Here is a 24,902-nt window from a genome sequence, read left to right on the forward strand (position 1 = left end):
ATGGGCTGCGAATTGTTATATAAAGAATAGAAAGGATTAAATCATCATGAGTTTTACATCTATCTAAATGGACTATTGGATGGTTACGGGACATACTCACCCCCCTTCTTAGACTGTGAAATCTAGCGGAACTCCCAAGGGAAGAGGACGCTCAGGCAATCAATCCCTCAACGCCGACAGTCAAGAAATGTAGCTCCCGAGAGATACGCTCTCCGATGACCTCCCTGACCTCCCTAACCTCGTTGACGTCCCAATTTTCCCAGAAGAAGCGGCCGCGGATGACTTCGGCCAGGTCAGTGGCTGTTTACATGACGAGATTCCCGGGGAGATGGATTGAAGAAATTCTGGGTGAGCCTCTTATTTTTCTTTCTTCTTTTCTTCTCTTGAATAACAGAAGAACGAATATCAAAACGAGAACAGTGCCGTCACTAGCGTTGCGGTGAGTCTCGGCAGCACCGATGCTCTTCGCTCCCTCGCTGAGGACAGCGCCAGGGTGATGGCTCACGATCTGCATCTGACTAGCTGGAACGGCCCTGGCAAGGTGCCAAAGGAGGAGAGTGCCGGCGTTCTTGTAGATGTCGTATGTGGGAAGACCCTGACTGAGGGAGTGCATGTACGATGCTACGGTCGAGACGTTGATGAGGTATTTCTGTGGTGGCCGTGTCAGAGCTTTTCCTTTCTTTCCCTTTTTCCTTCTACATATACAAATATGTATGGGATGATGATGATGTGATATAGAAAACCTTACCTTCTTACCTTTTGACCTAGGCTGCTTGTGGAAGTTCTGGGTGAAGTCTAGCAGGGAACAGACGTGGATCTCATACGAGTACCACGCCGTGGCCAGGTCGGCATCGAGCAGGTTCTGGGCGCCCCGGGGATGGTGGCGATGAGCACCAGGACGTTGACGTGGGTGCCAGCGCCGGCGAGCTTCTCCCATAGGGCAGCGGTGGACTCGGTGCTGCCGAGGTCGCACGTGTACCCATCGACGGTGGTGGCGGCGTTGCCAGCCTCGCGGGCCTCGCGGCTGAGCTGCTCGACCGAAGCGTCGATGACGTGGCTGCGGCGGCCGACGATGACGGCCTTGGAGGCCTTGGCGGCCCACGAAGGCCTGAGCTATGACTAGGCCGATGCTGTCGCCGCCGCCGGTGATGGGGACCGTCTGGCCGGCCTGGGAGAGCTCGGGACGAAGGAGGTGAGATAGCGTCGTAGGGTGCCTTGTGGTATTTCTTGAATCCGGGGAGGCTCATCTTGGATGTGCCTTAGAAGGTGGGTGAGTGATTTGAGTGCGTGAAATGCGTTTTGAATGTAGGATGTCCTTTGAGATGTAGAGTGTCTTTTGAGATGTAGCATGATTAGAGATGGATATCATTTGAGATGAATCGTACTCCCTTATATATGCGTGAAGAAGATCAAGACTTCTATTGCCGGCCCTCCCGTGCAATTGAGGCCAACAGGATTGACGATGTCCATCACGAATCATCAATCGCTACGAGACGAGAGGCTCAGAAGAGTGGGAACTTCTCCGCCAGTTTGTCCCAGTGTCCATGCGATTGCCGTGGGGACAAAGTCCTCATACAGTTCAGCGTAGATCTAGGTCAATACATGCACGTGCAAGTACATCGTACCAAGGCCGATGGTAATATGTAACTTCCGTGTCCCTGTTTGTCTTCGGAGATAGGGGAGAAGACGTGAGAAAGATATGGCTGGGATGGAGTCTACATCCTCGCGGATACCTCCACCATACGACGACGACACATGGGCATATGGGGCTTATTCTCTACAGGAAGAGGAGGAGTCACGGGCCCTGGGGCCGCGGGTGGGGCCGCGAGTGGGGCCACGAGCACAGGGACGTCCTCGGGCCCGGGCTTGTTAGCCTCCTCGTGATTCCTACTCCCCGAGTCGTCGTGGGCCACGAGGACGGTAGAGCACCACACGAAGCTGGAGTTCGCCGTTCGGAATGGGGCGCTCCCACCCTTTTCCCGGCAGATGCATAGCTGGATGTCGCAGTCGGTGACGGACGGCCACTGCCCCCCTGGTCCACGGCTACCTGCACATGCTGAGCCTACCGCGGCGCCTGCCCGACGCCTACCTCACCCTGGTGGCGTACTACTCCCGCACGCGGGCCGCCGAGGTCGTCGTCCTGGGCATGGTGGTGGGAAAGGCCAAGGAGCTGGTGCGTGAGAAGGAGGCAGCAGCAGCAGCAGCAGCAGCCGCATGGGACGGTGGCAGGGATGATAGCGGCGGCAGCAACGATACTATGGGTGCAGTCCTCTAATACTCGCGCACCATTTACCTGTGCGTCTGCCTGTCTATACGCCTCCACGATGGGGACATTGGCGTTCGCGTGCGGGCGGAGGAATACCCAGGCCGGGCCAAGACGTGGACCCACGAGATGCAGGGGACGGCCGCGTCGGAGACGGCGTCCGGAACGTTGTGGAGCCCTGCGCAGTGCCTCTTCTTCTACTCGGAAATCAACGGAGAACGACAGCGATGCAACCATGCGGTGGAAGACGTGAGTGCTGTCCGAGTCGATACGTAGGACGTACATGGTTGCTATGCTGCCGGCGCAGACCTACCGGCTCGTCGCCGGCAAGACCTACACCACGACGGCGCGGTGAGACGGCGTCCTGGTGTTCACGGGGGGGGGGGGGGAGGGCTGCGGAACTCTCTCTTGGCCAGCCGGTGGCACTCCACGCTCACCGACCAGGGGGGCCAACATGCATCCCGTCTGGTGGCTTGCGTCTCGGGCGTTCTGGCCGGGATGGGGCCGTCCGACGGCACGCATGCCATCCTCGAGACCATGCTCGACTTACAGACGGTTGATGGGTGGAAGGCTGGGTGGTACCGAACGTATATTACGTGATTCGCACATACATTGTGGTCCCTCAATACCGACGTCAATGTTTTCTATACTCGCCTATAACCACATATGTTGCTGGGACCGTGGCCGGCAGAATGTACGATACATCGGTACGATCTGACGGGGCAGCGCGCTTCCGATGCTGCTCTGACACAACCAAGGCAGATGATTCAATAAAGATCGACCCTTCCCCAGCATGCATACCCCCCCAACGAGATATACACGCAAGACGACACCGACCCGGACTCTCCTGGCACCGTGGTACCCGAAGAGCTCCACGATTCTGACCCGTCGCATGGGAGTCTTGGATATCACATCGTCAATCACTGTACGGAGAGCGTGTACTTGTCACGATCCGAACCTTCTTGATACTATGCAGGCGGTTGGTGGTGAAGGGTAGAAGTGGAAAGGTATGTACCCATGAATCCGGGCCCTGTACTCTGTACAGTCAACACGTTCAACCAAGCCTCTTGCGCAGCGACCCGATAAGAGGATATGTAGAGGGAGTGAGAAGATTCCGTTTTTAGGGTAAACCTCTATAATCGACTAGTAAAGGGAGGGGGTTACTTGTGTATGTATGTGCGTATGTATGTATTGTCATGTGTATGCAAAAGTTCAATGATAGATTTATTACTCGGATGTTCGACACACAAAGAGAGGGTTAAGCCGTCGGGAGCCGCTCCGTAGTCGGGAGAGCGAGACTCATCTGTGCCCTATGATTCATGCATGCTCGTCAGCAGGGTGCATCACTTGTGTTGTTATCCTAGTAATAATGAGTAGTAGTGAATGACAGATATATTGAATATTCCATTTCCCAGAAAACAATGTCCAGTATTATAGCTCTCGGGGTGCTTCATGTTGTCGCTTGTATAATATGGCATCTTCCCTAGAAAAAAAATTTAATAAATATAAAAATATAAAAAATTGATGCCTTACGTAACCAGCATTGCCCCTCCATGACCCCGCCAAAACCCCTCGATATACCGGAGGAGGGAAAGGGCGAAAGTGAGTCAGGCCAACTTCTCCCGAGATCACATATAAAATCCAGCTTTTAATCTGGATTTCCGTTGCTTTCTGCCGCTCCCCTTGTATCTGCGTCGTACATTCAAAGTCCATTGACAGTTCGCAGCCAAGATGCCAATGTACGTCTTCTCAATCACACGCCCTTTCCTTCCCTACTCGACCTCTTGACATTAACACTTTCCAAGGCTTAAGGAACCGTGGAGGAAATACAAGAAGTTTCCTCCCCTCAACCTGCCCAACCGGCAATGGCCGTCCAGGACTCTCGATGCGCCCTGCAGATTCCTCGACACGTCTCTTCGCGATGGAAACCAGAGTCTGCCGAATCCCATGGTTCGTTTCCCCCCCCCCCAATCTCTTTCCTCTCTCTATCTGGGGTCCATTGATATATAACCATTTCCCGATTGACCGAAGCGCCATATATTTAACCAACAAAAACTCAGGACGGAGATGAGAAATGGCGTTATTTCAAGATGCTGTGCGATATCGGCTTCAAGGAGATTGAAGTGTCGTTCCCTTCCGCGTCCCAGGTCGACTTCGACTTCACCAGACGCCTGGTCGAGACTCCGGGGGCCATCCCCGACGATGTCGCCATCCAGGTCCTATCCCCCTGCCGCCCGCAGCTGATCAAGCGCACCGTCGAGGCTGTTCGGGGATCCAAGAACGCCATCATACACATCTACCTCGCCACCAGCGAGTGCTTCCGCCGCGTCGTCTTCAATTATTCCGAGGAGGAGAGCCTGGCCCTGGCCGTCGAGTGCACCAAGCTCGTCCGCTCCCTGACAAAGGATGCCCCCGGAAACACGACCAACTGGCAGTTCGAGTTCAGCCCAGAGACCTTTTCCGACTCGTCGCCCGAGTTCGTCGTCAGAATTTGCAATGCCGTCAAGGCCGCCTGGGAGCCCACGGTCGAGAACAGGATCATCTTTAACCTGCCTGCTACTGTCGAGATGGTACGTCGTCGTGCTTTCCATACACATGCACGCACCTTTCCTCTCTCCCTCCCTCTTCTCCTGACTCATCCTGACCCTGTACTACTCTAGGCTCCTCCAAACGTCTACGCCGACCAGATTGAATTCTTCTGCACCAACATCACCGAGCGTGAAAAGATCTGCGTATCTCTGCACCCCCACAACGACAGGGGATGCGCCGTTGCTGCCGCCGAGCTGGGCCAGATGGCCGGTGCCGATCGAGTGTGAGTAACCTCCCTGAGAACAAGCAACCAAAAAAGCATGCGCACACAGAAACAGGAAGAAGAGGAAAATCTGACAACATAAAGTGAGGGAGTCATTCTAGGCAACGGTGAACGTACCGGTAACATTGACCTCGTCACCCTCGCCCTGAACCTGTACACCCAGGGCATCAGCCCGGGGCTCGACTTCTCTGACCTCAACCGTGTCATTGAGATGGTTGAGTCGTGCACAAGACTCCCCGTGCACCCTCGCACTCCCTACGTCGGCAGTCTGGTGTACTCTGCCTTTTCCGGAAGTCACCAAGATGCTGTATGCTGCTCCGTCTCCCCCCCCCCCCAACGAGTCTAAAGAAGAGCAAGAAGAAGGCTAGGAAGGGCAAAAATCAAATACTGACACGCACACCCTTTACAGATCAAAAAGGGCTTCCAGGAGCGCGACAACGAAGTCAAGAAGACTGACGACGACACCAACACACGCTGGCAGATCCCGTACCTCCCCCTCGACCCGGAGGACATTGGCCGTACATACGAGGCCGTGATCCGTGTCAACTCGCAGAGCGGCAAGGGCGGCTCAGCATGGGTCATCTTCCGCAAGCTGCACCTCGACCTCCCCCGTGGTCTGCAGGTGGCCTTCTCGGACACAGTTCAGCGCGAGGCCAACCGTCTGGGCCGGGAGCTCCAGTCCGAGGAGATCACCTCCCTATTCGAGAGCGTCTACCTGCCGCCCTCCCCCCGCTTCGTCCTGATAGATTACAGCATCACGCCCGACCGGTCCGCGTCGCCCAACCCCCCAGCCCCGGGCAAGACGCAGAGCACGCAGAACCTCATGCGCCTGTTCGAGGGTGTCCTCTCCGTCGATGGCAAGGAGGTGGCGCTCCGCGGCAAGGGTAACGGCCCCCTGTCCAGCCTCGCCACCGCTCTCAAGCAGCTCGATGTCGACGTCGACGTCCATGACTACAAGGAGCACGCCATCGGCGAGGGCCGCAGCGTAAAGGCAGCCTCGTACGTCCAGGTCAAGGTTGGCGACAACAATCTCACCTGGGGTGTCGGTATCCACGAGGATGTCGTCCAGAGCTCTCTCGTTGCCATGCTGAATGCCGTCAGCTTTGTATGTTTTTTTTTCTTCTTTATATTCTTTCTTCATTGTCTCACCATTCATTCCCCTCTACCCTCTTTTTCTCCTTCTCCTGTATTATCCCCGATATCATCATGACTAATACGAATAGGTCTTCCCTTCCAATCCCAACATCATCAAGCCTGTCGCCGTCCGTCCCGAGGGCTCAACCGTGGTCGAAGCCCTGGAGGAAAATGTCAAGTCATCTTGAAGAGAAAAAAAAAAGAGAGAATCAAAAGAATGTCATGTATATTGGAAATGAGGAGAAAAAAAAGTTCAATCCAATTCAAACTGCACCATTTAGTATCGGGACTTTATCTGAGGAGCAAACAGGACATGTTGTAAACAAGGATTTTTTTTTTTTTTGACTTGTCTACATCCTAAAATACTGTACATGTTGGGTCATCTTTCCAAGATTTCGCTACAGGGGCAACGTCAAAATGCTTCTTTGAGTAATTTTTTTGAAAGAATTTCTTGGTATGCTTCATTGCGCCTTCTTTTTGCCCCAATTCCCTCTCTTTATAACTTCATACCTTTCTAACTTCTCGTCTCTTTGGTGGCCCCGTACTCTCCTATCAAAGGAAGATCGGGGTCAAGGCTGTGGCAGTCGTCAAGTTCGTTTCTAGCAAGATTGTCAGTGATGGCTCTTGATATAAACGGAGGGAGTTAGAGAGAGGGAAGAAGGGCGGAGGGACAAAGTAGACGTACAAGGTCTGCGCATATTGTGACTAGGCTGGCCTTGACCTTGCGCGTAGTTCCCGTAGCCAGTTCCCGGCGCCGCACCGGCCGGGTTGAACCCGGGAGGCGGCGCCGGCCCGGCACCTCCAGGTCCAAACGACTGGCTGCTGCCTCCGGGAGCCATGGGGAAGGACGACGGGTCCAGGGGCGCACCGCCCATGCCGCCCGCGGACGAGGGGTAGCCTCCCCAGGGGTACTGCGGTGCGCCGCCCTGCATGGCCGCCATGCGCTCCATGAACTCGAGCTGCTCCGGGTTCACTGGAGGGGGCTGGACCATGCCGCGCATCATCAGACGGTCCTGGTGGGCCAGCTCCGCCTCCGTCATGCCGCGGTTGAGATTGTAGGGCGCGATGGGGTTCATCGAGTTCTGCGGGTGGTAGCCCTGGTACCCCGAGGCGCCGCCGTTAACAGGCAGGCCAAAGTGGTAGGGGGAATTGCCCGCCCCCAGGGGGAAGTGGCCTGGCTGCTGCTGGGGCTGCGCGAGGCCCGTGTTGTTCCCGCTGCCGTTGATGTTGCCGGTGTTGCCGTTACCGTTGTAGAACGGCACCTGGGGCTGGGGCTGGGGCTGGGGCTGCTGCCTGTTGGCGCCGCCGGCATTCGGGCCCTGCTGGCCATTCGTGCTGCCGCCGGCATGGTGCTGGTGGTGGCGCGAGTTGGGGCGCTGCCTATGCTCTGACTGGGAGCTGCCATCCCGTCCAGACGCGCCGCCGCCGCCGCCGCCGCCGCCGTTGGCGTTCCTCGAGAGACCAACCTCGTCCATGAGGCGCTTGTATCCCTGGCCAGACTGCGCCTTGATCTTATGGAGAACGTTCCGAACTTTCTCCACGATCTGGACGCGCATCTTATCCTCGAAGAAGGGCGTGGTGAGGACCTTGAAGATGAAGGTGGCACCGTAGGTGGAGTCGTTGAGGATGGCGGTGAGCACTTCGTCGTTGGGGGTGAAAAAGAGGGCGTTGAGAATCAGGTCGCGAGCCTCGGGCTCGGCCTTTTGGTTGATGACCTTGAGCACCGTCAGGTACGCCACCTTGTGGGTGCACAGGTGCACCAGGTAGGGGACGAGGCGGGGGGCGAGCACGGCGCGGCGGTGGGGCATGTTACAAGTGTCGAGGTACCAGGTGAGGAGCAAGGCGCCGTTCTGGTCCGTGGCCAGGGTGACGCTGTGGATGGCGACCTGGGCGGCAATCATCCTCAGCTGCTCGGCGGTCGCGAAGTGGCTCTCCAGGCAGGCGCGCATGGCGCGGGAGCCGAAGCGTGCGTGGGACAGCCTGGCCATGTGGCTCATCATGGTCTCGAAGATGAACTGGTTGTAGGGGGTGCCGAATTTGAGGCAGCACTGGACGACGTAGTTGCCAAACTGGTCGAGGAGAAGGGCGTAGGTGTAGGGATGGACGTCCTTGGAGATGGCCACCTTCTGCTCCGGGGTGTTGCTGACATCGATGATCCTCTGAGCGGCCCAGGTACCGTTCTTATGGCAGCCAATCTCGGCCAGGTGGGGGGTGATCTCGGCCAGCATGGCATCCTTGACCGGGTTGCTGCAGTTATCAAAGAGCTTCTGCACGACCGTGTTGCCCAGGTAGTCGGACGACAGCTCGGCGATCTCGGGCAGCATGGCCATGGCGGCATCCTCAATCTCGTGGACCGGCATGCTGTTGTTGTCGATGCGTTTGCGGAGATCGCGGAGCTTGGGGGCGTCGTGGACGCGGTTGGGCGTGGGCTCCTTGATGGGCGGGATCTCGTCGACGATGCCCGTGTACGAGATAGCGTTCTGCAGCGACTGGGATACGCGCTCCACCTCGTCTGCGGTGGCGCCGAAGCGCTCAACCATGGCGAGGATGTCGGCGACGCTGTCCCTGAGCTCCGGAGCGGTGGGCGCGGCAGCCGTCTTGACGGTGGCAGCGCCGGCGGCAGCACCGGTGGGCCCGCCAGCTGAAGGGGTGCCGGCGCCGTCGGCAGACCCACCAGCGGCAGCCGGTGTGCCCGATGAGGAAGCCTGGGCGGACGAGTCCTGGCCCTTGGCAAAGGGGTCGGGGCTGGGCGAGGGGTAGGCACCATCGTGGCCGGGCGTGTTGGCGGGGGAGGCAGGCTTGGCAAAGTTGATGCGGATGGCTGCGGCGCCGGGGAAGAGCTCCCTGCCGTTCATGTTGGCCTTGGCGGCGATGGCGCTCTCGACACGCTCGTAGTTGACGAAGCCGCAGTTCTTGTGGGTGAGGACTCGGACCGAGACGATGTTGCCGTGGACCTTGAACATCTCCTCGAGCGTCGTGGTCGTGGTCGACGTGGGGATGTTGCCGAGCCAGAGAGCGCTGGTGGGGCCCTCGATGCCCTGATCCTCCGGGCTCAGGAGGCCGGCGTTGCGACTGCTGGACCTGCCGAGGTTGAGGTCGGCGACGGCCTGGGGCAGGTCGTCGTACTTTTGCTCGCCCTGCAGGGACGAGCGGATGGGACCAGGGGGCGGGGCACCACCGGCAAGGTTGGCACCAAAGGGCATGGCACCCATTCCGCGGGCGGCGGGGTTGTCGAGGGCACCGGCCGTCTGGGCGCGGCGGCGGGTAGTGTTGGCAAAGGCCTGGACAGCCATGTTATGACTGCGGATGGCGGCGTTGGTCCTCTCGAGCTGGTCCTGGAGGGTGGCATACTGGCTGTCGTGGGTGACGCCGTCGGTGTCGTAGTCGTCGTCGGGATACTCGTCAGCGTGCAGGTCCGTATTATTGACCGAGTAGGAGCGTATGCGGCTAGCCTGTCGCGGGTCGAGCGTGGGGATGTAGGGCGTGACAACGTGGTGCTGTGGCGTCTCGGCAAGACCAAGGTAGTCGAGCGTCCTCATGTGAACGTCGGACTCGCTAGGCCCGTCCCTGGAGAAGTGGGACTGGGAGGGCGAGCTGGGATCGTTGGAGGGGACACTGGCGATGCTGGCCAGGGTTGAGCCTCGCTCGCGGCCGACGTTGGGAGGGTTCCAGCTGCTGAAGATGGAGGGGCCAAAGGGGGACAAGGATGACGAGCCACCCAGCGGAGCATACTGACTGCGCTGAGGCAGAGAGCCGGCACGCAAGCGGGAGAGCAGGGCGGAGCCGGAAGCAGGTGCGTTGCTGTCGGACGACTCGAGACCCGGGGACGGCGACTGGTTGAAGGGACCCTGGGACGGACGGCCCAGCTTAGGACCGAGACCGGGGGCACCCAGATGCGACGCAGGTGTAGGGATACCGGGGGGGAATCGAGAGGGGACGGTCCCCGCACGTGCTCGTCTCGGTGGGTTGAGAGATTCGGGGGCGGGAAGCTGAGCAAAGTCGGGGAAGCCGTCGGTGGGAGACTCGGGGATATTTTCACGCAGGGGAGTAGAGTTGCCGCTGGTGGGAGGACCACCCCATAGATTCAGAGGCAGGCCAGGGATACCCTCCTGAGCTTGAATCTCGCGGGCTCTGGAAAATCGGAGAGGAGTAAGTGTCTAGCTCCAGGTGAAGCTTGCTGTGGGATGTCAGGGTCTCTCACCTCTTCGAGTAAAGTCTGCTTGACCCCGGGAGGTCATGCGATGGAGAGCCAGCTCCCGATCGCGGATTGCCACCAATCATGCTGGAGGCGGAGAAGCCGCCGACGAGGCCGAAGGGCGGCCTCGACGAGGACGGCCCCGAAGCCATGGGGTCGATGGGCGAGGTTCCGGCCGAAGGGGAGGCGGAACGAGGCTGGCTAGGCGGTCGGGCAGGGTAGCTGAGAGGGAAATCGCCAGCTCGTGAATTGGACATTATCAATTACCAGGCCAACGTCATACGACGGGCAGCGGAGGTTATATGTACAATCGATTGGGTACCGTGCTCTTGTCGTGCGCGTATGGTGACGGTGCCGAAGACGATGGCGTTGCGTGTCTGGTGCTCCCGTTGCTAACGGTGTGGCGGTGGACTAGCCAGGGGGGGGGGAGGTTGGAGCAAGCAAGCAGCCAGTGAAACTCAACGAATCTCGGTATATTATCGCGTGCACAAGAAAGGAATCGGCGGTTGACAAAAAAGATCCGGATTATCCAATCGATGTCCTGTTCTGCGTCCTCGGTAGAAAATGTTGGAAGGTAGAGAAGAAAAGGAGGGTTGAGAAGAAGAAAATAACGCCGCACGATGGGGGGGCTGATGCACTGCGTCGTTCCGTTTTTTTTTCCTCTCCAGGTGTCGAGTATTACCAAAATATATTAAAAAAAATAAGATGGCGGAACCCGAAACAAGAGTGATCAAAATTCGACAAAGCAAAGTACCAGTCGACCAAGAAACACACACGGAGTGGGCTCTTTTGTTTTTCCCGTGTTCGTTATTTCGTTGAAGCCAAGAAGAAGAGGAAACGCCGGACGGATGAAGCGGCTGACGATGGGGCCGAACGGGGATTTCGGTCCCAGGCAAAGTGTCGAATGGGAAGGTCAGAGCAGAGAGAGTGGCTGTTGTAGCAGTCGGCCGTTGCTGCTGGTTCGAGGGGGAGGGGGAGCAAGAAGAGAAGAAGCTGAACAGGACACACCCCGGAAAAAAAAAAGAAGAAGAAGAAGGGGTACAAACAGATGTCGTCAATATACAGGCCACATTAGGGCAAGGCGGGGTGGGAGGAGGATTGGGGTAAGAAGAAGAACCGAAGAAGAGGGGGGAGGGGAGGGGAGGAAGGGGAAGAAAGAGAAGGGGAAAAAAAAGGGAGACGAGATAAAAGGAGAGACAACCTAGTAGTGGTGGAGTTTGGTGGTGGTCGTGGTGGAAAGAGGAGGAAGGAGAAAAGGAAGATGTCGAGAAGTGGACGGCAGCGTGAAGGTGATACAGCTGATCTGCCGCTCACTGCTAGGCTCTAGCTATAGGAACAGATACAGACAGGTATTATTGTGTATCAGCATACGGATCAATGCCCTTTTCCCAATTCTAGGGAATGGGGCTCCTTTCTCTTCCTCTGCGAGCGTTTGATACATCGGCAATACTCGTAAACAGTCGAGGGCTCATTGACCACCACCTAGAGGAACCACGTATTGGGTTATTGCACAGACAGTTAGTTGCTTGTCGATACCTGCACCATCCGTACCTACAGGCTACAGGCTAATACCCACTGCTACTTATTGTTGTTGCTGCCTATATGCAGTACAGCCTACTGTGTCAGTACTCCGTCGTAGCCTGTAGGCTGGCTGTATTAGCTGTCCATTCAGCGACCATCTCCCGTCGACGCAGTCAAGCACTCAATGCAGGGCGAGTAACGCTGGGAGCTCAGGGGTGGGAAGGAAGCCTACTACGAGCATGGTACTGCAATACAGTAGATACAGTATCGTTACCCAGTCCAGCTGCTCACCTAAAGGGCACTCACTCCACCTACTCGTATGCGAAAAAGAAAAAGAAAAAAAAGTCCCGCCGCCTACGAGCCCCAACCCTACAGCCCATTGCAGCCCGTCGCCCTCGTACCCGAGCAGGATACGGGGCAGATCAGCAGCATGGCCATATGGCCATAGAGGTAAGGGATGGTGGAGAAGATGGAAATACTCCGTACTCAATTCATGTGGGTGATATCACATTCGAGACTTATTAGGGGGAAGCCTCCCCCTCCCCCATGACTGACTCCCGTGGTCCATCCCAGGTCGTCGTATTCACCGGTACCCATCAGCCACGGGGGCTCAACAGTTTTAAACGGTGAAATATGTGCTGTTAGAAAGCATATCCGCCACTCCATCCACCGCTGACGCGGCTCGGAGTAATACAGATTAAATTGTAATCATGAAAGGGGTTGGTAGTAGGTAGTAAATGATGAAATCATTGATGAAATATGCATATGGACTGATACAGGACATCCTCCCGACATTTACTCCCACGTAGCTGCATTCCTTGCATTATAATCTATAAGAAAGCGAAAGGGGAGGGGGGGGAGGAAAGATGATCAAACAAAAGAAACATCCCAAAGCGCACCACACCCACCTACCCTGTCCTCACCAACAGCCAGCCCCTGACTTCGGTCCTGACACACTTCGATTTTCTGAAACAATCCGCCGACTAATGGCCTTCAAGTACCGTGCTCTGAGCGTGAGGGGGGAGGCTCTCAGGACGGCGGCAGTCTAGAGGGCAGCACTCACTCGTCGTACCAACCAAGTCCATCCCCCTCGTCCCCGCCGTCCCCCGACTCGATTGTCTCTGTCGATCGAATCCTCCTCCTGCCTTATACGTACCTGCTATTACTACTGTTGCTCCGTTGATGACAGACCGTTCTGGGGACTTCTGTCTTCTCTCCGTTACACCACACATTCCCTAACCCCCCCTCATCACGCAGATGGAACATCTCATCGACCGGAAATATACATTACCTGCTACTTACTACTACTTGTACTACTAACTTCAACTCTCTACTTCCAAAACAACACATATACATATATGCTTGCTTTCATATGCCCTTCCATACACGCATAAGATATCAGAATAGCAAGACGACGGTCTAGATATACAAGTTCCGAGAACAATAGCTATGCCGCCAAGACAAAAGAGGAAAAGAAAAGAGTCATGGCCTCCGAAACCCTCCCAATAATAAAGAAACGCCCAAAGTACTAAATCCATTCTCTTCGACGGGATATACGGTGTTTTTTTTCTCCGGGTATGCGTGCGTGTCTCTATATATGCGCCTTGTGCGTGCGTGCGTGCGTGTGTATGTGTGTGTTGCGTGCGTGTTGTGTGTGTGTGTGTGTGTGTGTCTGCGTGCGTGCTATGTGTTGCGTGTGGTATTGTGTCATGTTGTATACGGCGTGCTGTGCGCGTTCATTCTCCCACCGTCCTATCCATTCGGGTCCGTCGACCCTTCTCTCTCACCTTTCCTCTCCAGAAAATCCGTCATAACCCCATCCTTCATGCATTATTCTCTATTTGCTGTGCTTCTTGAATGCCAGAAGCTCCGCCAGGCTGCCCAGAGCACATCCGTGCTTCAAGAAGTCGTGCGCCAGCAGTTCGTCGGCTGATGCTCGGCTCTTGACGTCGACGCAGAGACACACCGACAGGAAAGCCTTAAGCTCCTTGCTCAGCTTCTCGGGCTTCTTGAGCCGGGGTGTGCCGTTGGTCGCAATCAGGTATAGGGCCTTGAGCGGCTCCTCGTTCAGATACGGGGGCTCTGACTCGATCATCTCGATGGCCATGATACCCAGCGACCAGATATCCACCTTGGGGCCGTACTCCTTCTGCTTCACCACTTCAGGCGCCATCCAGTACGGCGTACCCACCATGGTGGCGCGCTTCGACTTGGTCTCGGTGAGCTTCGCGCAGAAACCGAAATCGGCTAGAGTCATTGTTAGCTGTCTCCCCTGCAAAATTGTCCCTCGGGTGCGTCTAAAGGGGGTACCGACTAATCTTGACATTTCCACGGGCGTCGAGCAAGACGTTGTCACTCTTGATATCTCGGTGGATGATGTTTCGCGAGTGAAGGTGCTGGAGACCTTGGCACGTCTAATATCTGAAGCGTTAGTCTCTCTTCTTTGCATCACCTCTCTGCTATTCTCCTCTTGGGAGAGGAGGTTTGGGTGGGAGGGGGGACAGACCTCCGAGCAGATGGTGGAAATCTGCTCCTCTGAGATGGACGCATTGTTGTCAATGACGTCAGTCAGAGGGCCACCCTCCATATACTCCAGGACTAGCCACAGCTCGGAGTAATTGTTACGCAGGAAGGCGTCAAGGTAGTTGACAATGTTCTTGTGCTTGCTGTCCTTCATGACCATGATCTCGTTGACGATGAGCTCCTTGCGGGGCTGGTGAGCGAGGTCCATCTGCTTAATGGCAACCTGGGCCCGGCTACCCTGCTGGCGTAGGAGCTCGCGGGCCATACCCTGTGCCGTCTCCTTGACCTTGGCCACATAGACGGATCCCGAGGCACCCTGACCAATCTTCTTCTGCTTCGAGTACGACAGGTTGGGATCCTCCTTGGAGACAGCCTCCTTGAGCTTGGCCATGACCTCGCCCTCCGACATGGTCGACATGCGGACGTCCTGCTTGCGCTCGTTGGCCGGAGGCTTGGATGTGAGCATAGCCTCGGCGGCCTTGACGCCGTCGGCCGACTGCTCCTTCTGCTGCGACGGCTTGGGCGCCACATTGAGGGGCTTGGGCGCGGCGGCCGGCACCCTCTGGGCGGCCTGGGTCTGTGGCTGGGAAGGCTTGTACTGGGGTCCGCCCTGGCCGTTCTGACGGGGCGCGCTAGGCTGCGGTTGACGCGTCGGAGATGACGAATTCTGCGTCTGCATCGGGGGGCGCTGCGGGGCGCCGCCGGCTGAAGGAGGCGGCGGGGCAGGTCGCTGGGCGCGAAGCTGCTGGGACTGCTGCTGGTTGCCCGGCTTGGGAGCCGGAGGGGCCGCTCGGGACGGGTTGAAGCGGTCGGTTTGGGACTGGCCCCCATTAGCCCCGTAGCCGCCACCACCAACCTCCTGCTTAGCCAGCGGTACCTTTGTCTTGGGCAGCGATGCGTTGTAAGCCTCAAGCTCGCGGCGCTCCTGCTCCTCGGCCTCCCTCTGCTTCTGGGCCTCCAACTGCTTCTTGCGCTGGTCATCCCTCACGTCCTGAGACACATAGTTGGGAGACATGGCCTGCATCTGCTGCCGTTGCTGCTGCTGCTGCTGCTGGGGCTGGGCGGGTTGTCGCTGGGAGCCGGGGCTGGACTGCGGGCTGGAATTTCCGTAGCTAGGGTTCCGCTGCTGGGAGCTGGCAGGCGGCATCGGGCGAGGGGGCGCAACACCATTACCACCGTAGGCTCCCGGCATCTGCTTGTAGGGCTGACCACCAGCCGGAGACTGAGGGGTTGTGGGGTACTGGTTCGGGTTGTCCTGACGCTTGGTGAGGTCCGTGTAGAAGTCGAGCGCCTCGAACACAGCCTGGGGGTTGCGCTCGTAGTCCTCCTTGGTGATAGCCGACGAGTTGAGGAGACGAGACCACTCAGGTGGTAGGCCAGTAAATTCGCCGGTGGAGGCATCGAAGCCGACGTGTACGGCGTGGGCAAAGTTGGTTGGGTTGCTTACGCCACCCATTCCGGGGCATGCGCCGTAAATGAGATCTATCCAGTCGTACAGATCATCGTCTCCCTTTACGCGTAGCTGAAGGGTCTTGGTCTGGCCATCGTCGTCGCCAGGGCTAGTGGAGCTGCCATCCAACCTACGTTTGATCTCGAAAATGGTGCCGGGGGCTTCGACTCGGCCGACGTTGACGACATCCTTGAGGTAGAGGGTGTAAGAGATCTTGCCGCCTTCGTTCTTGTGAAAATCGAGCGACTCTTTTCGCAGAACCAGGTACTTTGTCTTGTAGGTCTGGATGAAGCTCTTGCTCTCCTTGACCGAGGCATAGCCCTCCTTCATGATGGCGACGCCTCCGCTGCCATCAGTATTGTTGGTCTGCTGGCGAGCGATGGGCAGAGACACGGTAGACCCGGTGTAGGTAGAGGTGGCTGTGCTTCGTATGGGCGAGATGGCCATGTTTGCCATGCTGCCGGGGAGGTTGGTACTTGGGGTGAGGTTCAGTCGAGGCCGGTCGGTGGGAGGCTTCGGAGCTGGGCCAGGGTTCATGAACTGGCCCTGGGCATACAAGCTGCTGAAGTCCGCAGGTTAGCTGGCTGGGCCGAAGAACAGGAGGGGAGAAGGGACATGAGAGAGTATATGAATGAGTGGCTTCCAGCAAGCGGCGCGTGCGTCGCACACGGCTGCAGCTGAAAGAGGCCGTTGCCGAGGGGGGGACCACAGGAGACACAACACATACCTGCCACTTTCTTGAGACATTTCGAATGGTGAACTAGCACCAGGGGTATCCTATTAAAAAAAAACAAATGGCGACTTGAAATACGACCAAAAAAAAAATTGAAATGCCGGGGGGGGTAGGAAAGCTCGCAGGAGCAGAAAAGGAAAAGGGGTGTGGGCGGTAGGGGACTCGCCAAGGCGTTATGGAGGCGATCGGAGGGGGAGGATGGAGAGGGGACGAATGCGCGGTGAGAGTCGCTGGAGGATTGGACGGAGCGGCAAGGACGAAGCACCCCGCGAATACAGATGTGATGAGGACAACGACCTCTCTCAGGGTCGACAGCGTTGTTGCATGAGAGTTAGGGATACGAGCTTTTCACCTCTGACGCCGGGTGAGGGCGGTGGGAATGGTATCCGTAATAGTGGTTGGTGGTGCAGCGGTAATACAGCCGGCTTGGTGATGGCCCTGCGCGATAGGGGAGAGCGAAAGAGAGAGGGGCACACAAGGGGCAAAGTTGTAGGAGTAGCAATAGTGATAGTGGGTTGACCCTCTAGCGACTCTCTCTTGGCGACGTCGCTGTAGCGGGGGGGGGGGGATGAAAGAACGAAAAGGGGGAGAGAGGTGTACGACAGAGAGCCAAAATAGCCCGGAGCGAAACCTCTTCTTCTTTCTTGCCTTCTTTCTCTCTTCTCCTTCTTTTCCGTCTTCTGACCGAGATAGAAAGAGAGGGAGAGAAGAAGAAAGAAGAGAAAGCGACGGGGGGAGTACGGGATCGGATGGGTAATAGAGGGAAGGGGACAAAGGGCCCCTCTGCACGCGCTGGCTCCTGCCTCTCTGGCTGTGGGGAAAGAAGGAGGAGTAGAGCCTGAGGAGGTTGGCATCCGTTGGCCTCTGCGGCGGTCGCTTCGCTGATGCATTGTCGCCGCACAGTGCGTTTGGAGTGAGAAGCTCCCTGTTCTGAAACCAATTTACTATTAGTTCGGTACAGTTTTCAGGCTCTTCTCAGACTGTCTAGATACTCACGTGCCACCCCTGCACATCCTAGATATATCCCCTGATGCCTGGAACCTCCCCTCCCCCCCACCCTTCTCTCCCTGTCCAGTTTCTCTCTTTGGATGCTCACACATAAGTACTCCTCCATAAGGATATGCTCAGCAATCCTGCATTACCTACAACTCTTTCGAGCCTTCCTCCCACCAACAGCGCGAATAGCCTTGCACTTATCCCAGCCACCCAGCAGGTGGCACGTCCAGTCCCTCAAAACGGCTCACTCACTGAGCCCGATAGTCGGAAGAAAGGAAGGAGAAGACCGAAGACAGGAAGACTTTCGAGATCCCCGACTGTGGCAATCACGAGAATATTTCACTATTACGCTACGCCACATATTAACCCTCTCGATTGAGATGATGTCGGTCCGTTGTGCGCCAGAGCTTCTAGTGTTTCAGGACGTGATACACAAATGCTTCTTGAGCCGAATGCGCGGCGAACCAAGCCACGGGTGGCGACGTAGCAAGGGCCATCATTTCCCCTGGTGAGAGAGACTGACGCCGAATGATACTACCAATTAAAAATCGAATAAATGGTTAGAATATAAAAAAAATAAAATAAACGGAAAGAGAGAGATTATGAGAGAGTGTGAGAGAGAAGGGGAGGCAAAGACGGAGGGACAGAGAGGGGAAAATTGCGGCAGTCCCTGACCAGGTTGGTGGTGGTGGTGGCGGCGGCGGCGGCTAATGAATGCAACCATATACGACGTGAACTACTAATTAATGGCATCCAGACTACTCCGTACTCGTATTATTATTGCAGATACGATTATGGATACACTTACAGACATGTTACTCAGCATGCTTGCATACAGCGTACAGCGACTCGTATATATCCATGTACCTGAGCCACGATCCGATTCAAAGGGACGCAAGGAGACGGACAATGCGAGACGAGACACTGCAGCAAAAAGTCTAACCTCTCTCGTACTCCGCATTGCCTGTATATACCCCATAGGTCTGAGACTCAAGAGCGTCGTCCCCTGTTTTATCTGGCAATCGAACTCTGCTCGTACACTCACTAGCAGCCGTGTTACACTGTCAAGCGCCCCGGGTCCGAGGACATGAACGACACTCTACGGATACTTGTACAGACAATTGAAAGACATAGAAGTGCGTCGCATGATGAGGGTGGCAATAATACCCTTTGCGTCGCAAGTGACAGGTCTGCACCACGCTATTTAGCGGGCCGTCTATTCCGTCTTCTGAAGAGGTTAGACTGCATGTTGCATCCAGTCTATTCTTGAGCGAGCCATGATATCGTCAGATTTAAATACACTACTAATACAAAATGTAAGATGAACAGAGACCGCCCCCCAATGGCTAGGCGACGCGACAATGCCAAACAACACAGGCATATAGGCAGACTTTACTGTTGAACGAAACCCGATCCTGATACAATCCATCTCTCAAACTCCAGAAATCTTGTGCTGACCATCGAGGCCAGACGACATATTGCCGTTCCCCCCCCCTCCCGCCACGGGACATGGTTGTTTTCCGCGTACAGAGAATAGTCGAGGGGCGATGGTGTAGAGCCTTCTTTGATGAATCTATTAGAGGTTGGTCGGTGGAAGGGACATGGCATCACGATCGTAGGCATGTAGAGACTGAGTGGCGGGATTCTACCAAGACTACATGTACATTGCACGTGCTAGTGAAATTACATCACCCGGTCATAAATAATGAGAGTCATGTCGTGGTATGAGACAGCATCCCAAAGGCCATGATGAACGGTTACGTGACTTCAGCTGTCATCACTGTACGTGAATATGCAGACATGCAAGCAGGTGATGCGTACAGTATAAATCTCCGACTGATTCGGAGGGGGAGGCGCTTCCTTTCGAATGCGTTCAATCATACGTTGACTTTCTACCATTCAAGTGCGTGCGACTATGTTGGCTCCATACACTGCAGATCCTTTCCCTTTCCTTTTTGTAGTATTCTCCTTTTTTTTTTTTCGACACCTGTCCACCCTTCTTATAAAAAAAAACGAATCGGTCATGTTGACTGACTTTTTACCTAGCAACAACCTCGACCTCCTGACCCTCAAACTTTGGCAAGGTGGACTCAATGTCAGACCAGACCTTGCTGCCGTCGACGATAGTCTTGATGGCCTCGACAATCTTGTCCTCCTCGGCACGGACTTGGGTGGTCGAGTCGCGGTCGCGCAGGGTGAGAGTGTTGTCTTGCAGGGTCTGGAAGTCGACCGTGATACCGAGGGGTGTGCCGAGTTCGTCATTGCGGCTGTACCGCTTGCCGATGCTGGCCGATGAGTCGTCAACACGGCTGGAGATACCCAGGCTGCGCAGCCTCTGCGAGATCTTCTTGAGGTGGGGCTTGAACTGGGCGTTGGACGATAGGGGGACGATGAGTACTTTGGTGGGGGCGACGGTGGGGGGGAAGGAGAGCACCTATATATTCATCGTGTTAGACATCTTTTTCCTATCCCTCTCATTCACGTCGCATCTTGTTTTTGTGACAGCGGGGCGAGGTGAAGTGAGGAGCAAAACAAAAGAAGAAGTAAACTTACGCCACGAGCTTCGTCGGTACCCTCAGTACCGCGAGTCCAGAAGTTGTGCTCGATGAGTGCATACAAGATACGGCCAATACCAAACGACGGCTCAATGACATTGGGCGTGTACTCGCGCGTGTGCTCTGTGCGCTTGCGGAACTCGATCTTGATGGCGTCAGCAGGGACGGTGGCCTTGCCGTCAGCGATGCCCTCGACGTCAATGGTCAGCTTGCCATTGTCGGCCAGCTGCTTGGCCAGGGCCTCGCGCTTGTCCTGGGCGGTAGCCTCGATGGCAGCCTCGACAGCCTTAGCATCCTTCTTGAAGAGGGGGCCAAACTTCTTCTTCTCAATGTCCACCTGCCACTCCTCGACGACAATGGGCTCCTCGAGGCGCTGGCGCACCACCAGGTTGGCCCCAGTCTTCTTAGCATGGACGTTGAGGTCGTAGGCGCTGCGGTCGGCACAGCCGACACACTCGATCCAGCCAGACGAGGTGAAGAGCTCTGCGTCCCAACAGTCGCAGGCGTAGTGGGCCATCTCGTTGGCCATGTGCTGACGGAAGCGCAGCTTGGACGTGTCGACGCCGATCCTGACTAGGAAGAGATGGATGCGGGCCAGGAAGTAGCCCAGGGTCTCGTTGTCGACCAAACCAGACTTGACAGCGTCGCCAATCTTGACCTTGGTCGTGGTGGTCTTACCGGACAGCTGGGTGTCGCGGTCCAGCAGGACGAGCTCGATGTCCTCGACCTCGCTGAAGCGGCTGTGCTTCTTGCCGCCCTCGGGGTCGACAAAGTGCTCGATCTCGGCCATGAGGAACTCACGGACGCGCAGCAGACCGGCGCGGGGCGAGATCTCGTTACGGTACGACTTGCCAATGGACGCCGAGGCGAATGGCATGGCCGACTGGTTAAACTCGAGAAGCTTGGCAAAGTTGAGAAATTGGCCCTGGGCCGTCTCGGGGCGCAGGTAGCCGGGGAAGTTGCTGCTGGGGCCAATGGTGGTCTGGAACATGAGGTTGAAGGACACGGGCGCCGAGGGCATCTCACCCGTCTCGGGGTTGCGCAGGTCGTACTTCTTGATGAGTTCGCCAAGCTCGGGGCCGCCGTAGTTGTCGATGCGGGCTAGGACCTCCTCGTACTCCTGAACGACGGCATCGTCGAGCTTGATGGCTTCGGATTTGGCCTTCTTCTTCTTCTTGGCCTTCTTAGGGTCGGCGTCCTCCTCCTCGGACACCTTCTGGCCACGGGCCTCCTTGTCACCCTTGAGCCTGGACTCGAGGATGGCCTCGACAAAGTGATCGGCGCGCAGGATCTCGCCGTTCTTGGGATCCTTGCACATCCAGTCGGCAAACTTGTCGACGTGACCGCTTGTCTTGAGGACGTTGTGGGGGGTCAGGACCGTGCAGTCCACCTCGAGCATATCCTCCTCGAGGACAAAGTGCTTGCGCCAGATGTCGGTGATGTTGGCAATGAGGGAGCAGCCGGGCGGGCCAAAGTCGTAGAGGCCACCGACACCGCCGTAGATCTCGAAGGAAGGGGTGTAGAACATGCGCCGTCTCAGCATGGCCTCGAGGACCGGCTTGTCGAGGGGCTGGCCCTTGAGAGTCGTCGCGCCCGAGGACATCTTGCTGGCCTTATAATTCTTCGGCCGTTGGACCTGGACTCGGCACACGTGTCTTGAGGAGGTGAAGGGACGTATCGGTGACGTTGCCGACGGGGACGGTCGTAATGTGAGGGGGAGGAGGCGTTGACTGACGTTCCGTTGGGTTAGGGCGTAGGGTACGCGGAGTCGAAGGGGCGTCATCCACGAGCTGAACTTGAGTAGAGGAAGGTGCGCGTGAGTCACAAAAACTCAACTGCACCAGAACTCCTCTGTATAGTGGGGGAGGGGGAGGGGGAGGGGGAGGGGAGGGGTCCTCCAATGTGGTCCCAGATAGATGGGACCGATGGGCGCACGGGAAAGGGCTTCGGGCTTGGTCGGTTGACCCTAAATTCGCTGCAGCTCGGGTTTGTGACCGGGTCTCTGGGTCTCCTCAGAGGGAAGGGACAGCGCTGGAGTCGCTGAAGTTGCTGCCCTAGGCTCCAAGGCTGCCCGGAGATAGGAACAACCCAGTCCCGCCGAAACGCCCTCACTAAAGTGTCCTGTAAACGATCACCGATGCCCCTCCATCCATGCTACAATGAACAATTTCCTAAAACGGAAGCTGTTCTGCTTCATACCCTGCAGCCGGGCCGTCATCTGTCAAGACTCAAACAACAGTCAAAAAAGCAGTACGCGGGTTATATGAAAGACGAATATTTGAATAGAACTCTTCTTCAATGAGCAGAGTCAGTATCTCGAATAACTCTGCGTCATGCGGTGCATACATCTCTATATAAGTCATAAGCTTATGACATTCATCAGTATGTGCACCATCGTGGTTATTAATGTTGAAACGACGAATACTACTTTTTTTTTTAACCCTTCCCAGATTCCAATTTTCCTACCTGAAGAGTGACCTCGTCGATGCAAAAAAAAAAAAAAAAAACAAGAGAACCCCCCAAAAAAGTAACTCCGGATTCTAACGCGTGTACAATACTGCACCCACTCCGGATGCTATGCTTCGCTTCCCAGCAACAATCAAGACGAACATACTTTGAACAAGATCAAGGAAGAAGACCGAGGGAGGACCTGTGAGCCTAATTCTCCACCGGAGACACTGGGCGGCTGCCCTTTTGGAAGAAGACAACATGCTGCCGGTTAATGACGTATTCGCTGTCCGCATAACCGAGAAGATCCTCAATCTCGGCACTCTGGTGGCCCATGACCCTCGTGATCTCAGCAGAGGCGTAGTTTACCAGAGCGCGTCCGACTTCCTCGGCATGACTGCCGCGAATTCTGCCGTCCGGACCGGGCTCGGCGAGCCTGTCGACGACGACGACGCGGACGGGTTCGTGCTGGGCGAAGTTCCCCTCCACGTCGACGACACCGACGGGAAGAAGGCCTGCCTTCCCCACGAGGGCGCGGTGGGCACCCTTGTCGATGTACACGGTGCCGTGGGGGGTGAGGGTGTGCAGCAGCCAGAAGTGGCGGTCACGGATAGGGTCTGACGAGGCTATGAAGCGCGTATGCAGGGGAGGACTGTGGGTGGTGCCCGAGGGGGCCATGAGATTGAGCGAAGTGGAGCAGGCCACCACGGACTCGCCGTCCAATTCATCCTCGCCGGCGACGGCCGGCGCCGGCGAGCTGTACAGATAGTTGACAATGTTGAGGATGTTGCCGGGGTTGGAGGAGCGGGTGATGATGACGGTCACGCCCGCCGACGTGCCGAGCCTGGCGGCGATGAGCTTGGTGCTCATGCCGCCGGTGCCGACAGAGGAACCGGCGCTGGAAACTGCAATGTTTTTATCGTCCCGTTAGGCTCGTCTTCTCACTGATAAAGGCCCAATTCAGGGAGGGAGGGGTTCCGGATAAGCTCCGAGAGAGACACAGCGGGTACGGGGAGCCTCACCATCGGCGTGGATATCGGTCAGGTCCGAGACGACCTCGATGGGCCGGGCGTCTGGATGAGACCGCGGGTTCTTGTCGTACAGACAGTCGACGTCGGTCATGAGGAAGAGGCAGTCGGCGTGGATCATGGCGGCCGTGATGGCTGACAGGGTGTCGTTGTCGCCAAACTTGATCTCCGAGACTGCCAGTGTGTCGTTTTCGTTGACAATGGGGATGACGCCCATGTCTAGCAGGGAGTTGAATGTGTTTTGAGCGTTGAGATAGCGTTTGCGCTAAAGGTCAAGGTCATTATATGGGTTGAGACCGCGAGAGGGGGAAAGAGAGGAGAGACGTACGTCGGCGATATCATTCTTGGTGAGGAGAATCTGGGCAACGGGCTGGTCCATGTGCTGAAACAGGCTATCCCACAGGCTGATGAGCCTACATTGGCCGATGGCAGCGAGTGCCTGGGACCCATGTCAGTCTCCGCTGTACAGAGTGTAGAGACGCTGGACTCTTCCTACCTGAAGCTGAGCCAAGTGCTTGGGTTTCTTGTCAACGTCCATGCGGCGTAGGCCAACGCCGATAGCGCCCGATGACACAATGACGACGCGGTGGCCCGACTTTTGCAGCTTGACGGCCGTGTCAACAATGAGGGTCAAGATTGGAAGCAGAGGCTCATGTGTCTTTTCATCGACAATGGAACTTGTACCTGTTGGGGAGAGAGAGTTAGCCAAGTCTGGTTCGGCCTCTACCCGAAGAGAAGCAAAGGAAGGGGAGACTTACCAAGCTTGATGACCACGGTCAGATGCCTTCCGCCTTTCTTCATGTCTACGGGCGGTGGCGATAAGAGTTAGCAGAAGATAGGGTAGGCCAGGTACAGCGAGAGATTCCATGAGTTCAGGTTAACCTGTGACTCATGTCTCGGGGGGGGAGTGGGGAAGGGGAGAGATCTGAAGAGAGGGAGGAGAAGGAGGAGATGTAATGAAGGTATCAAAGCAAGTTGAGAAGAGGAGAAGAAAAAAAAGGGAGAAGGACGGGAGACGAGAAGGATGAGAAACGGGAAAGACGACGGACAGATGACGATATATACGGGTTTGGCAGTTTTGTACACGGACAACCGGTTATGTACCGATCTGCGTATCGACATGTAGTTCAAATGGCCAGCCGGAGAGTATACGTCGTCGTCGTCGTACCGCAGTGGAGACGCCACGATGCAGGCGAGAAGACATGAGCAAGGAACAAGGACTCACCCTCCATCGTCAATACGTC

General features: G+C 56.4%; 7 protein-coding genes across 7 annotated transcripts; 2 read left to right on the forward strand and 5 right to left on the reverse strand.

Moving 5' to 3' along the window:
- Window positions 1-151: 151 nt before the first annotated feature.
- GMORB2_5905 (KR domain) lies at window positions 152-1,247 on the reverse strand (the record flags this gene model as incomplete). The annotated part of the gene is made up of 4 exons (XM_035467875.1): window positions 152-300; window positions 430-649; window positions 895-1,108; window positions 1,186-1,247. 4 exons carry the CDS (start codon window positions 1,245-1,247, stop codon window positions 152-154), a joined length of 645 nt encoding a protein of 214 aa, XP_035322841.1.
- An 806-nt stretch (window positions 1,248-2,053) lies between these two features.
- On the forward strand, window positions 2,054-2,539 carry GMORB2_5906 (uncharacterized protein; the record flags this gene model as incomplete). The annotated part of the gene is made up of 2 exons (XM_035467876.1): window positions 2,054-2,152; window positions 2,399-2,539. 2 exons carry the CDS (start codon window positions 2,054-2,056, stop codon window positions 2,537-2,539), a joined length of 240 nt encoding a protein of 79 aa, XP_035322842.1.
- Window positions 2,540-3,994: 1,455 nt separating this feature from the next.
- Window positions 3,995-6,397, forward strand: GMORB2_5907 (2-isopropylmalate synthase; the record flags this gene model as incomplete). The annotated part of the gene is made up of 7 exons (XM_035467877.1): window positions 3,995-4,002; window positions 4,069-4,213; window positions 4,324-4,833; window positions 4,924-5,075; window positions 5,160-5,382; window positions 5,485-6,180; window positions 6,299-6,397. 7 exons carry the CDS (start codon window positions 3,995-3,997, stop codon window positions 6,395-6,397), a joined length of 1,833 nt encoding a protein of 610 aa, XP_035322843.1.
- Window positions 6,398-6,895: 498 nt separating this feature from the next.
- On the reverse strand, window positions 6,896-10,661 carry GMORB2_5908 (protein JSN1; the record flags this gene model as incomplete). The annotated part of the gene is made up of 2 exons (XM_035467878.1): window positions 6,896-10,340; window positions 10,411-10,661. Coding segments are annotated over 2 exons (3,696 nt in total), but the record flags the coding sequence as incomplete, so codon positions are not given.
- A 2,855-nt stretch (window positions 10,662-13,516) lies between these two features.
- On the reverse strand, window positions 13,517-16,645 carry GMORB2_5909 (uncharacterized protein; the record flags this gene model as incomplete). The annotated part of the gene is made up of 3 exons (XM_035467879.1): window positions 13,517-13,528; window positions 14,432-16,457; window positions 16,626-16,645. The coding sequence occupies 3 exons, from the start codon at window positions 16,643-16,645 to the stop codon at window positions 13,517-13,519; spliced, it is 2,058 nt and encodes a 685-aa protein (XP_035322845.1).
- A 3,020-nt stretch (window positions 16,646-19,665) lies between these two features.
- Window positions 19,666-21,785, reverse strand: GMORB2_5910 (glycyl-tRNA synthetase; the record flags this gene model as incomplete). The annotated part of the gene is made up of 2 exons (XM_035467880.1): window positions 19,666-20,061; window positions 20,181-21,785. The coding sequence occupies 2 exons, from the start codon at window positions 21,783-21,785 to the stop codon at window positions 19,666-19,668; spliced, it is 2,001 nt and encodes a 666-aa protein (XP_035322846.1).
- Window positions 21,786-22,840: 1,055 nt separating this feature from the next.
- Window positions 22,841-24,459, reverse strand: GMORB2_5911 (glutamate 5-kinase; the record flags this gene model as incomplete). Its single annotated transcript, XM_035467881.1, has 5 exons — window positions 22,841-23,535; window positions 23,653-23,923; window positions 23,987-24,097; window positions 24,155-24,342; window positions 24,417-24,459. The coding sequence occupies 5 exons, from the start codon at window positions 24,457-24,459 to the stop codon at window positions 22,841-22,843; spliced, it is 1,308 nt and encodes a 435-aa protein (XP_035322847.1).
- Between the last annotated feature and the right edge of the window lie 443 nt (window positions 24,460-24,902).

The sequence above is a fragment of the Geosmithia morbida genome (genome assembly GCF_012550715.1).
Source record: "Geosmithia morbida isolate 1262 chromosome Unknown scaffold_4, whole genome shotgun sequence".
Taxonomy (NCBI): Eukaryota; Fungi; Ascomycota; class Sordariomycetes; order Hypocreales; family Bionectriaceae; genus Geosmithia; species Geosmithia morbida.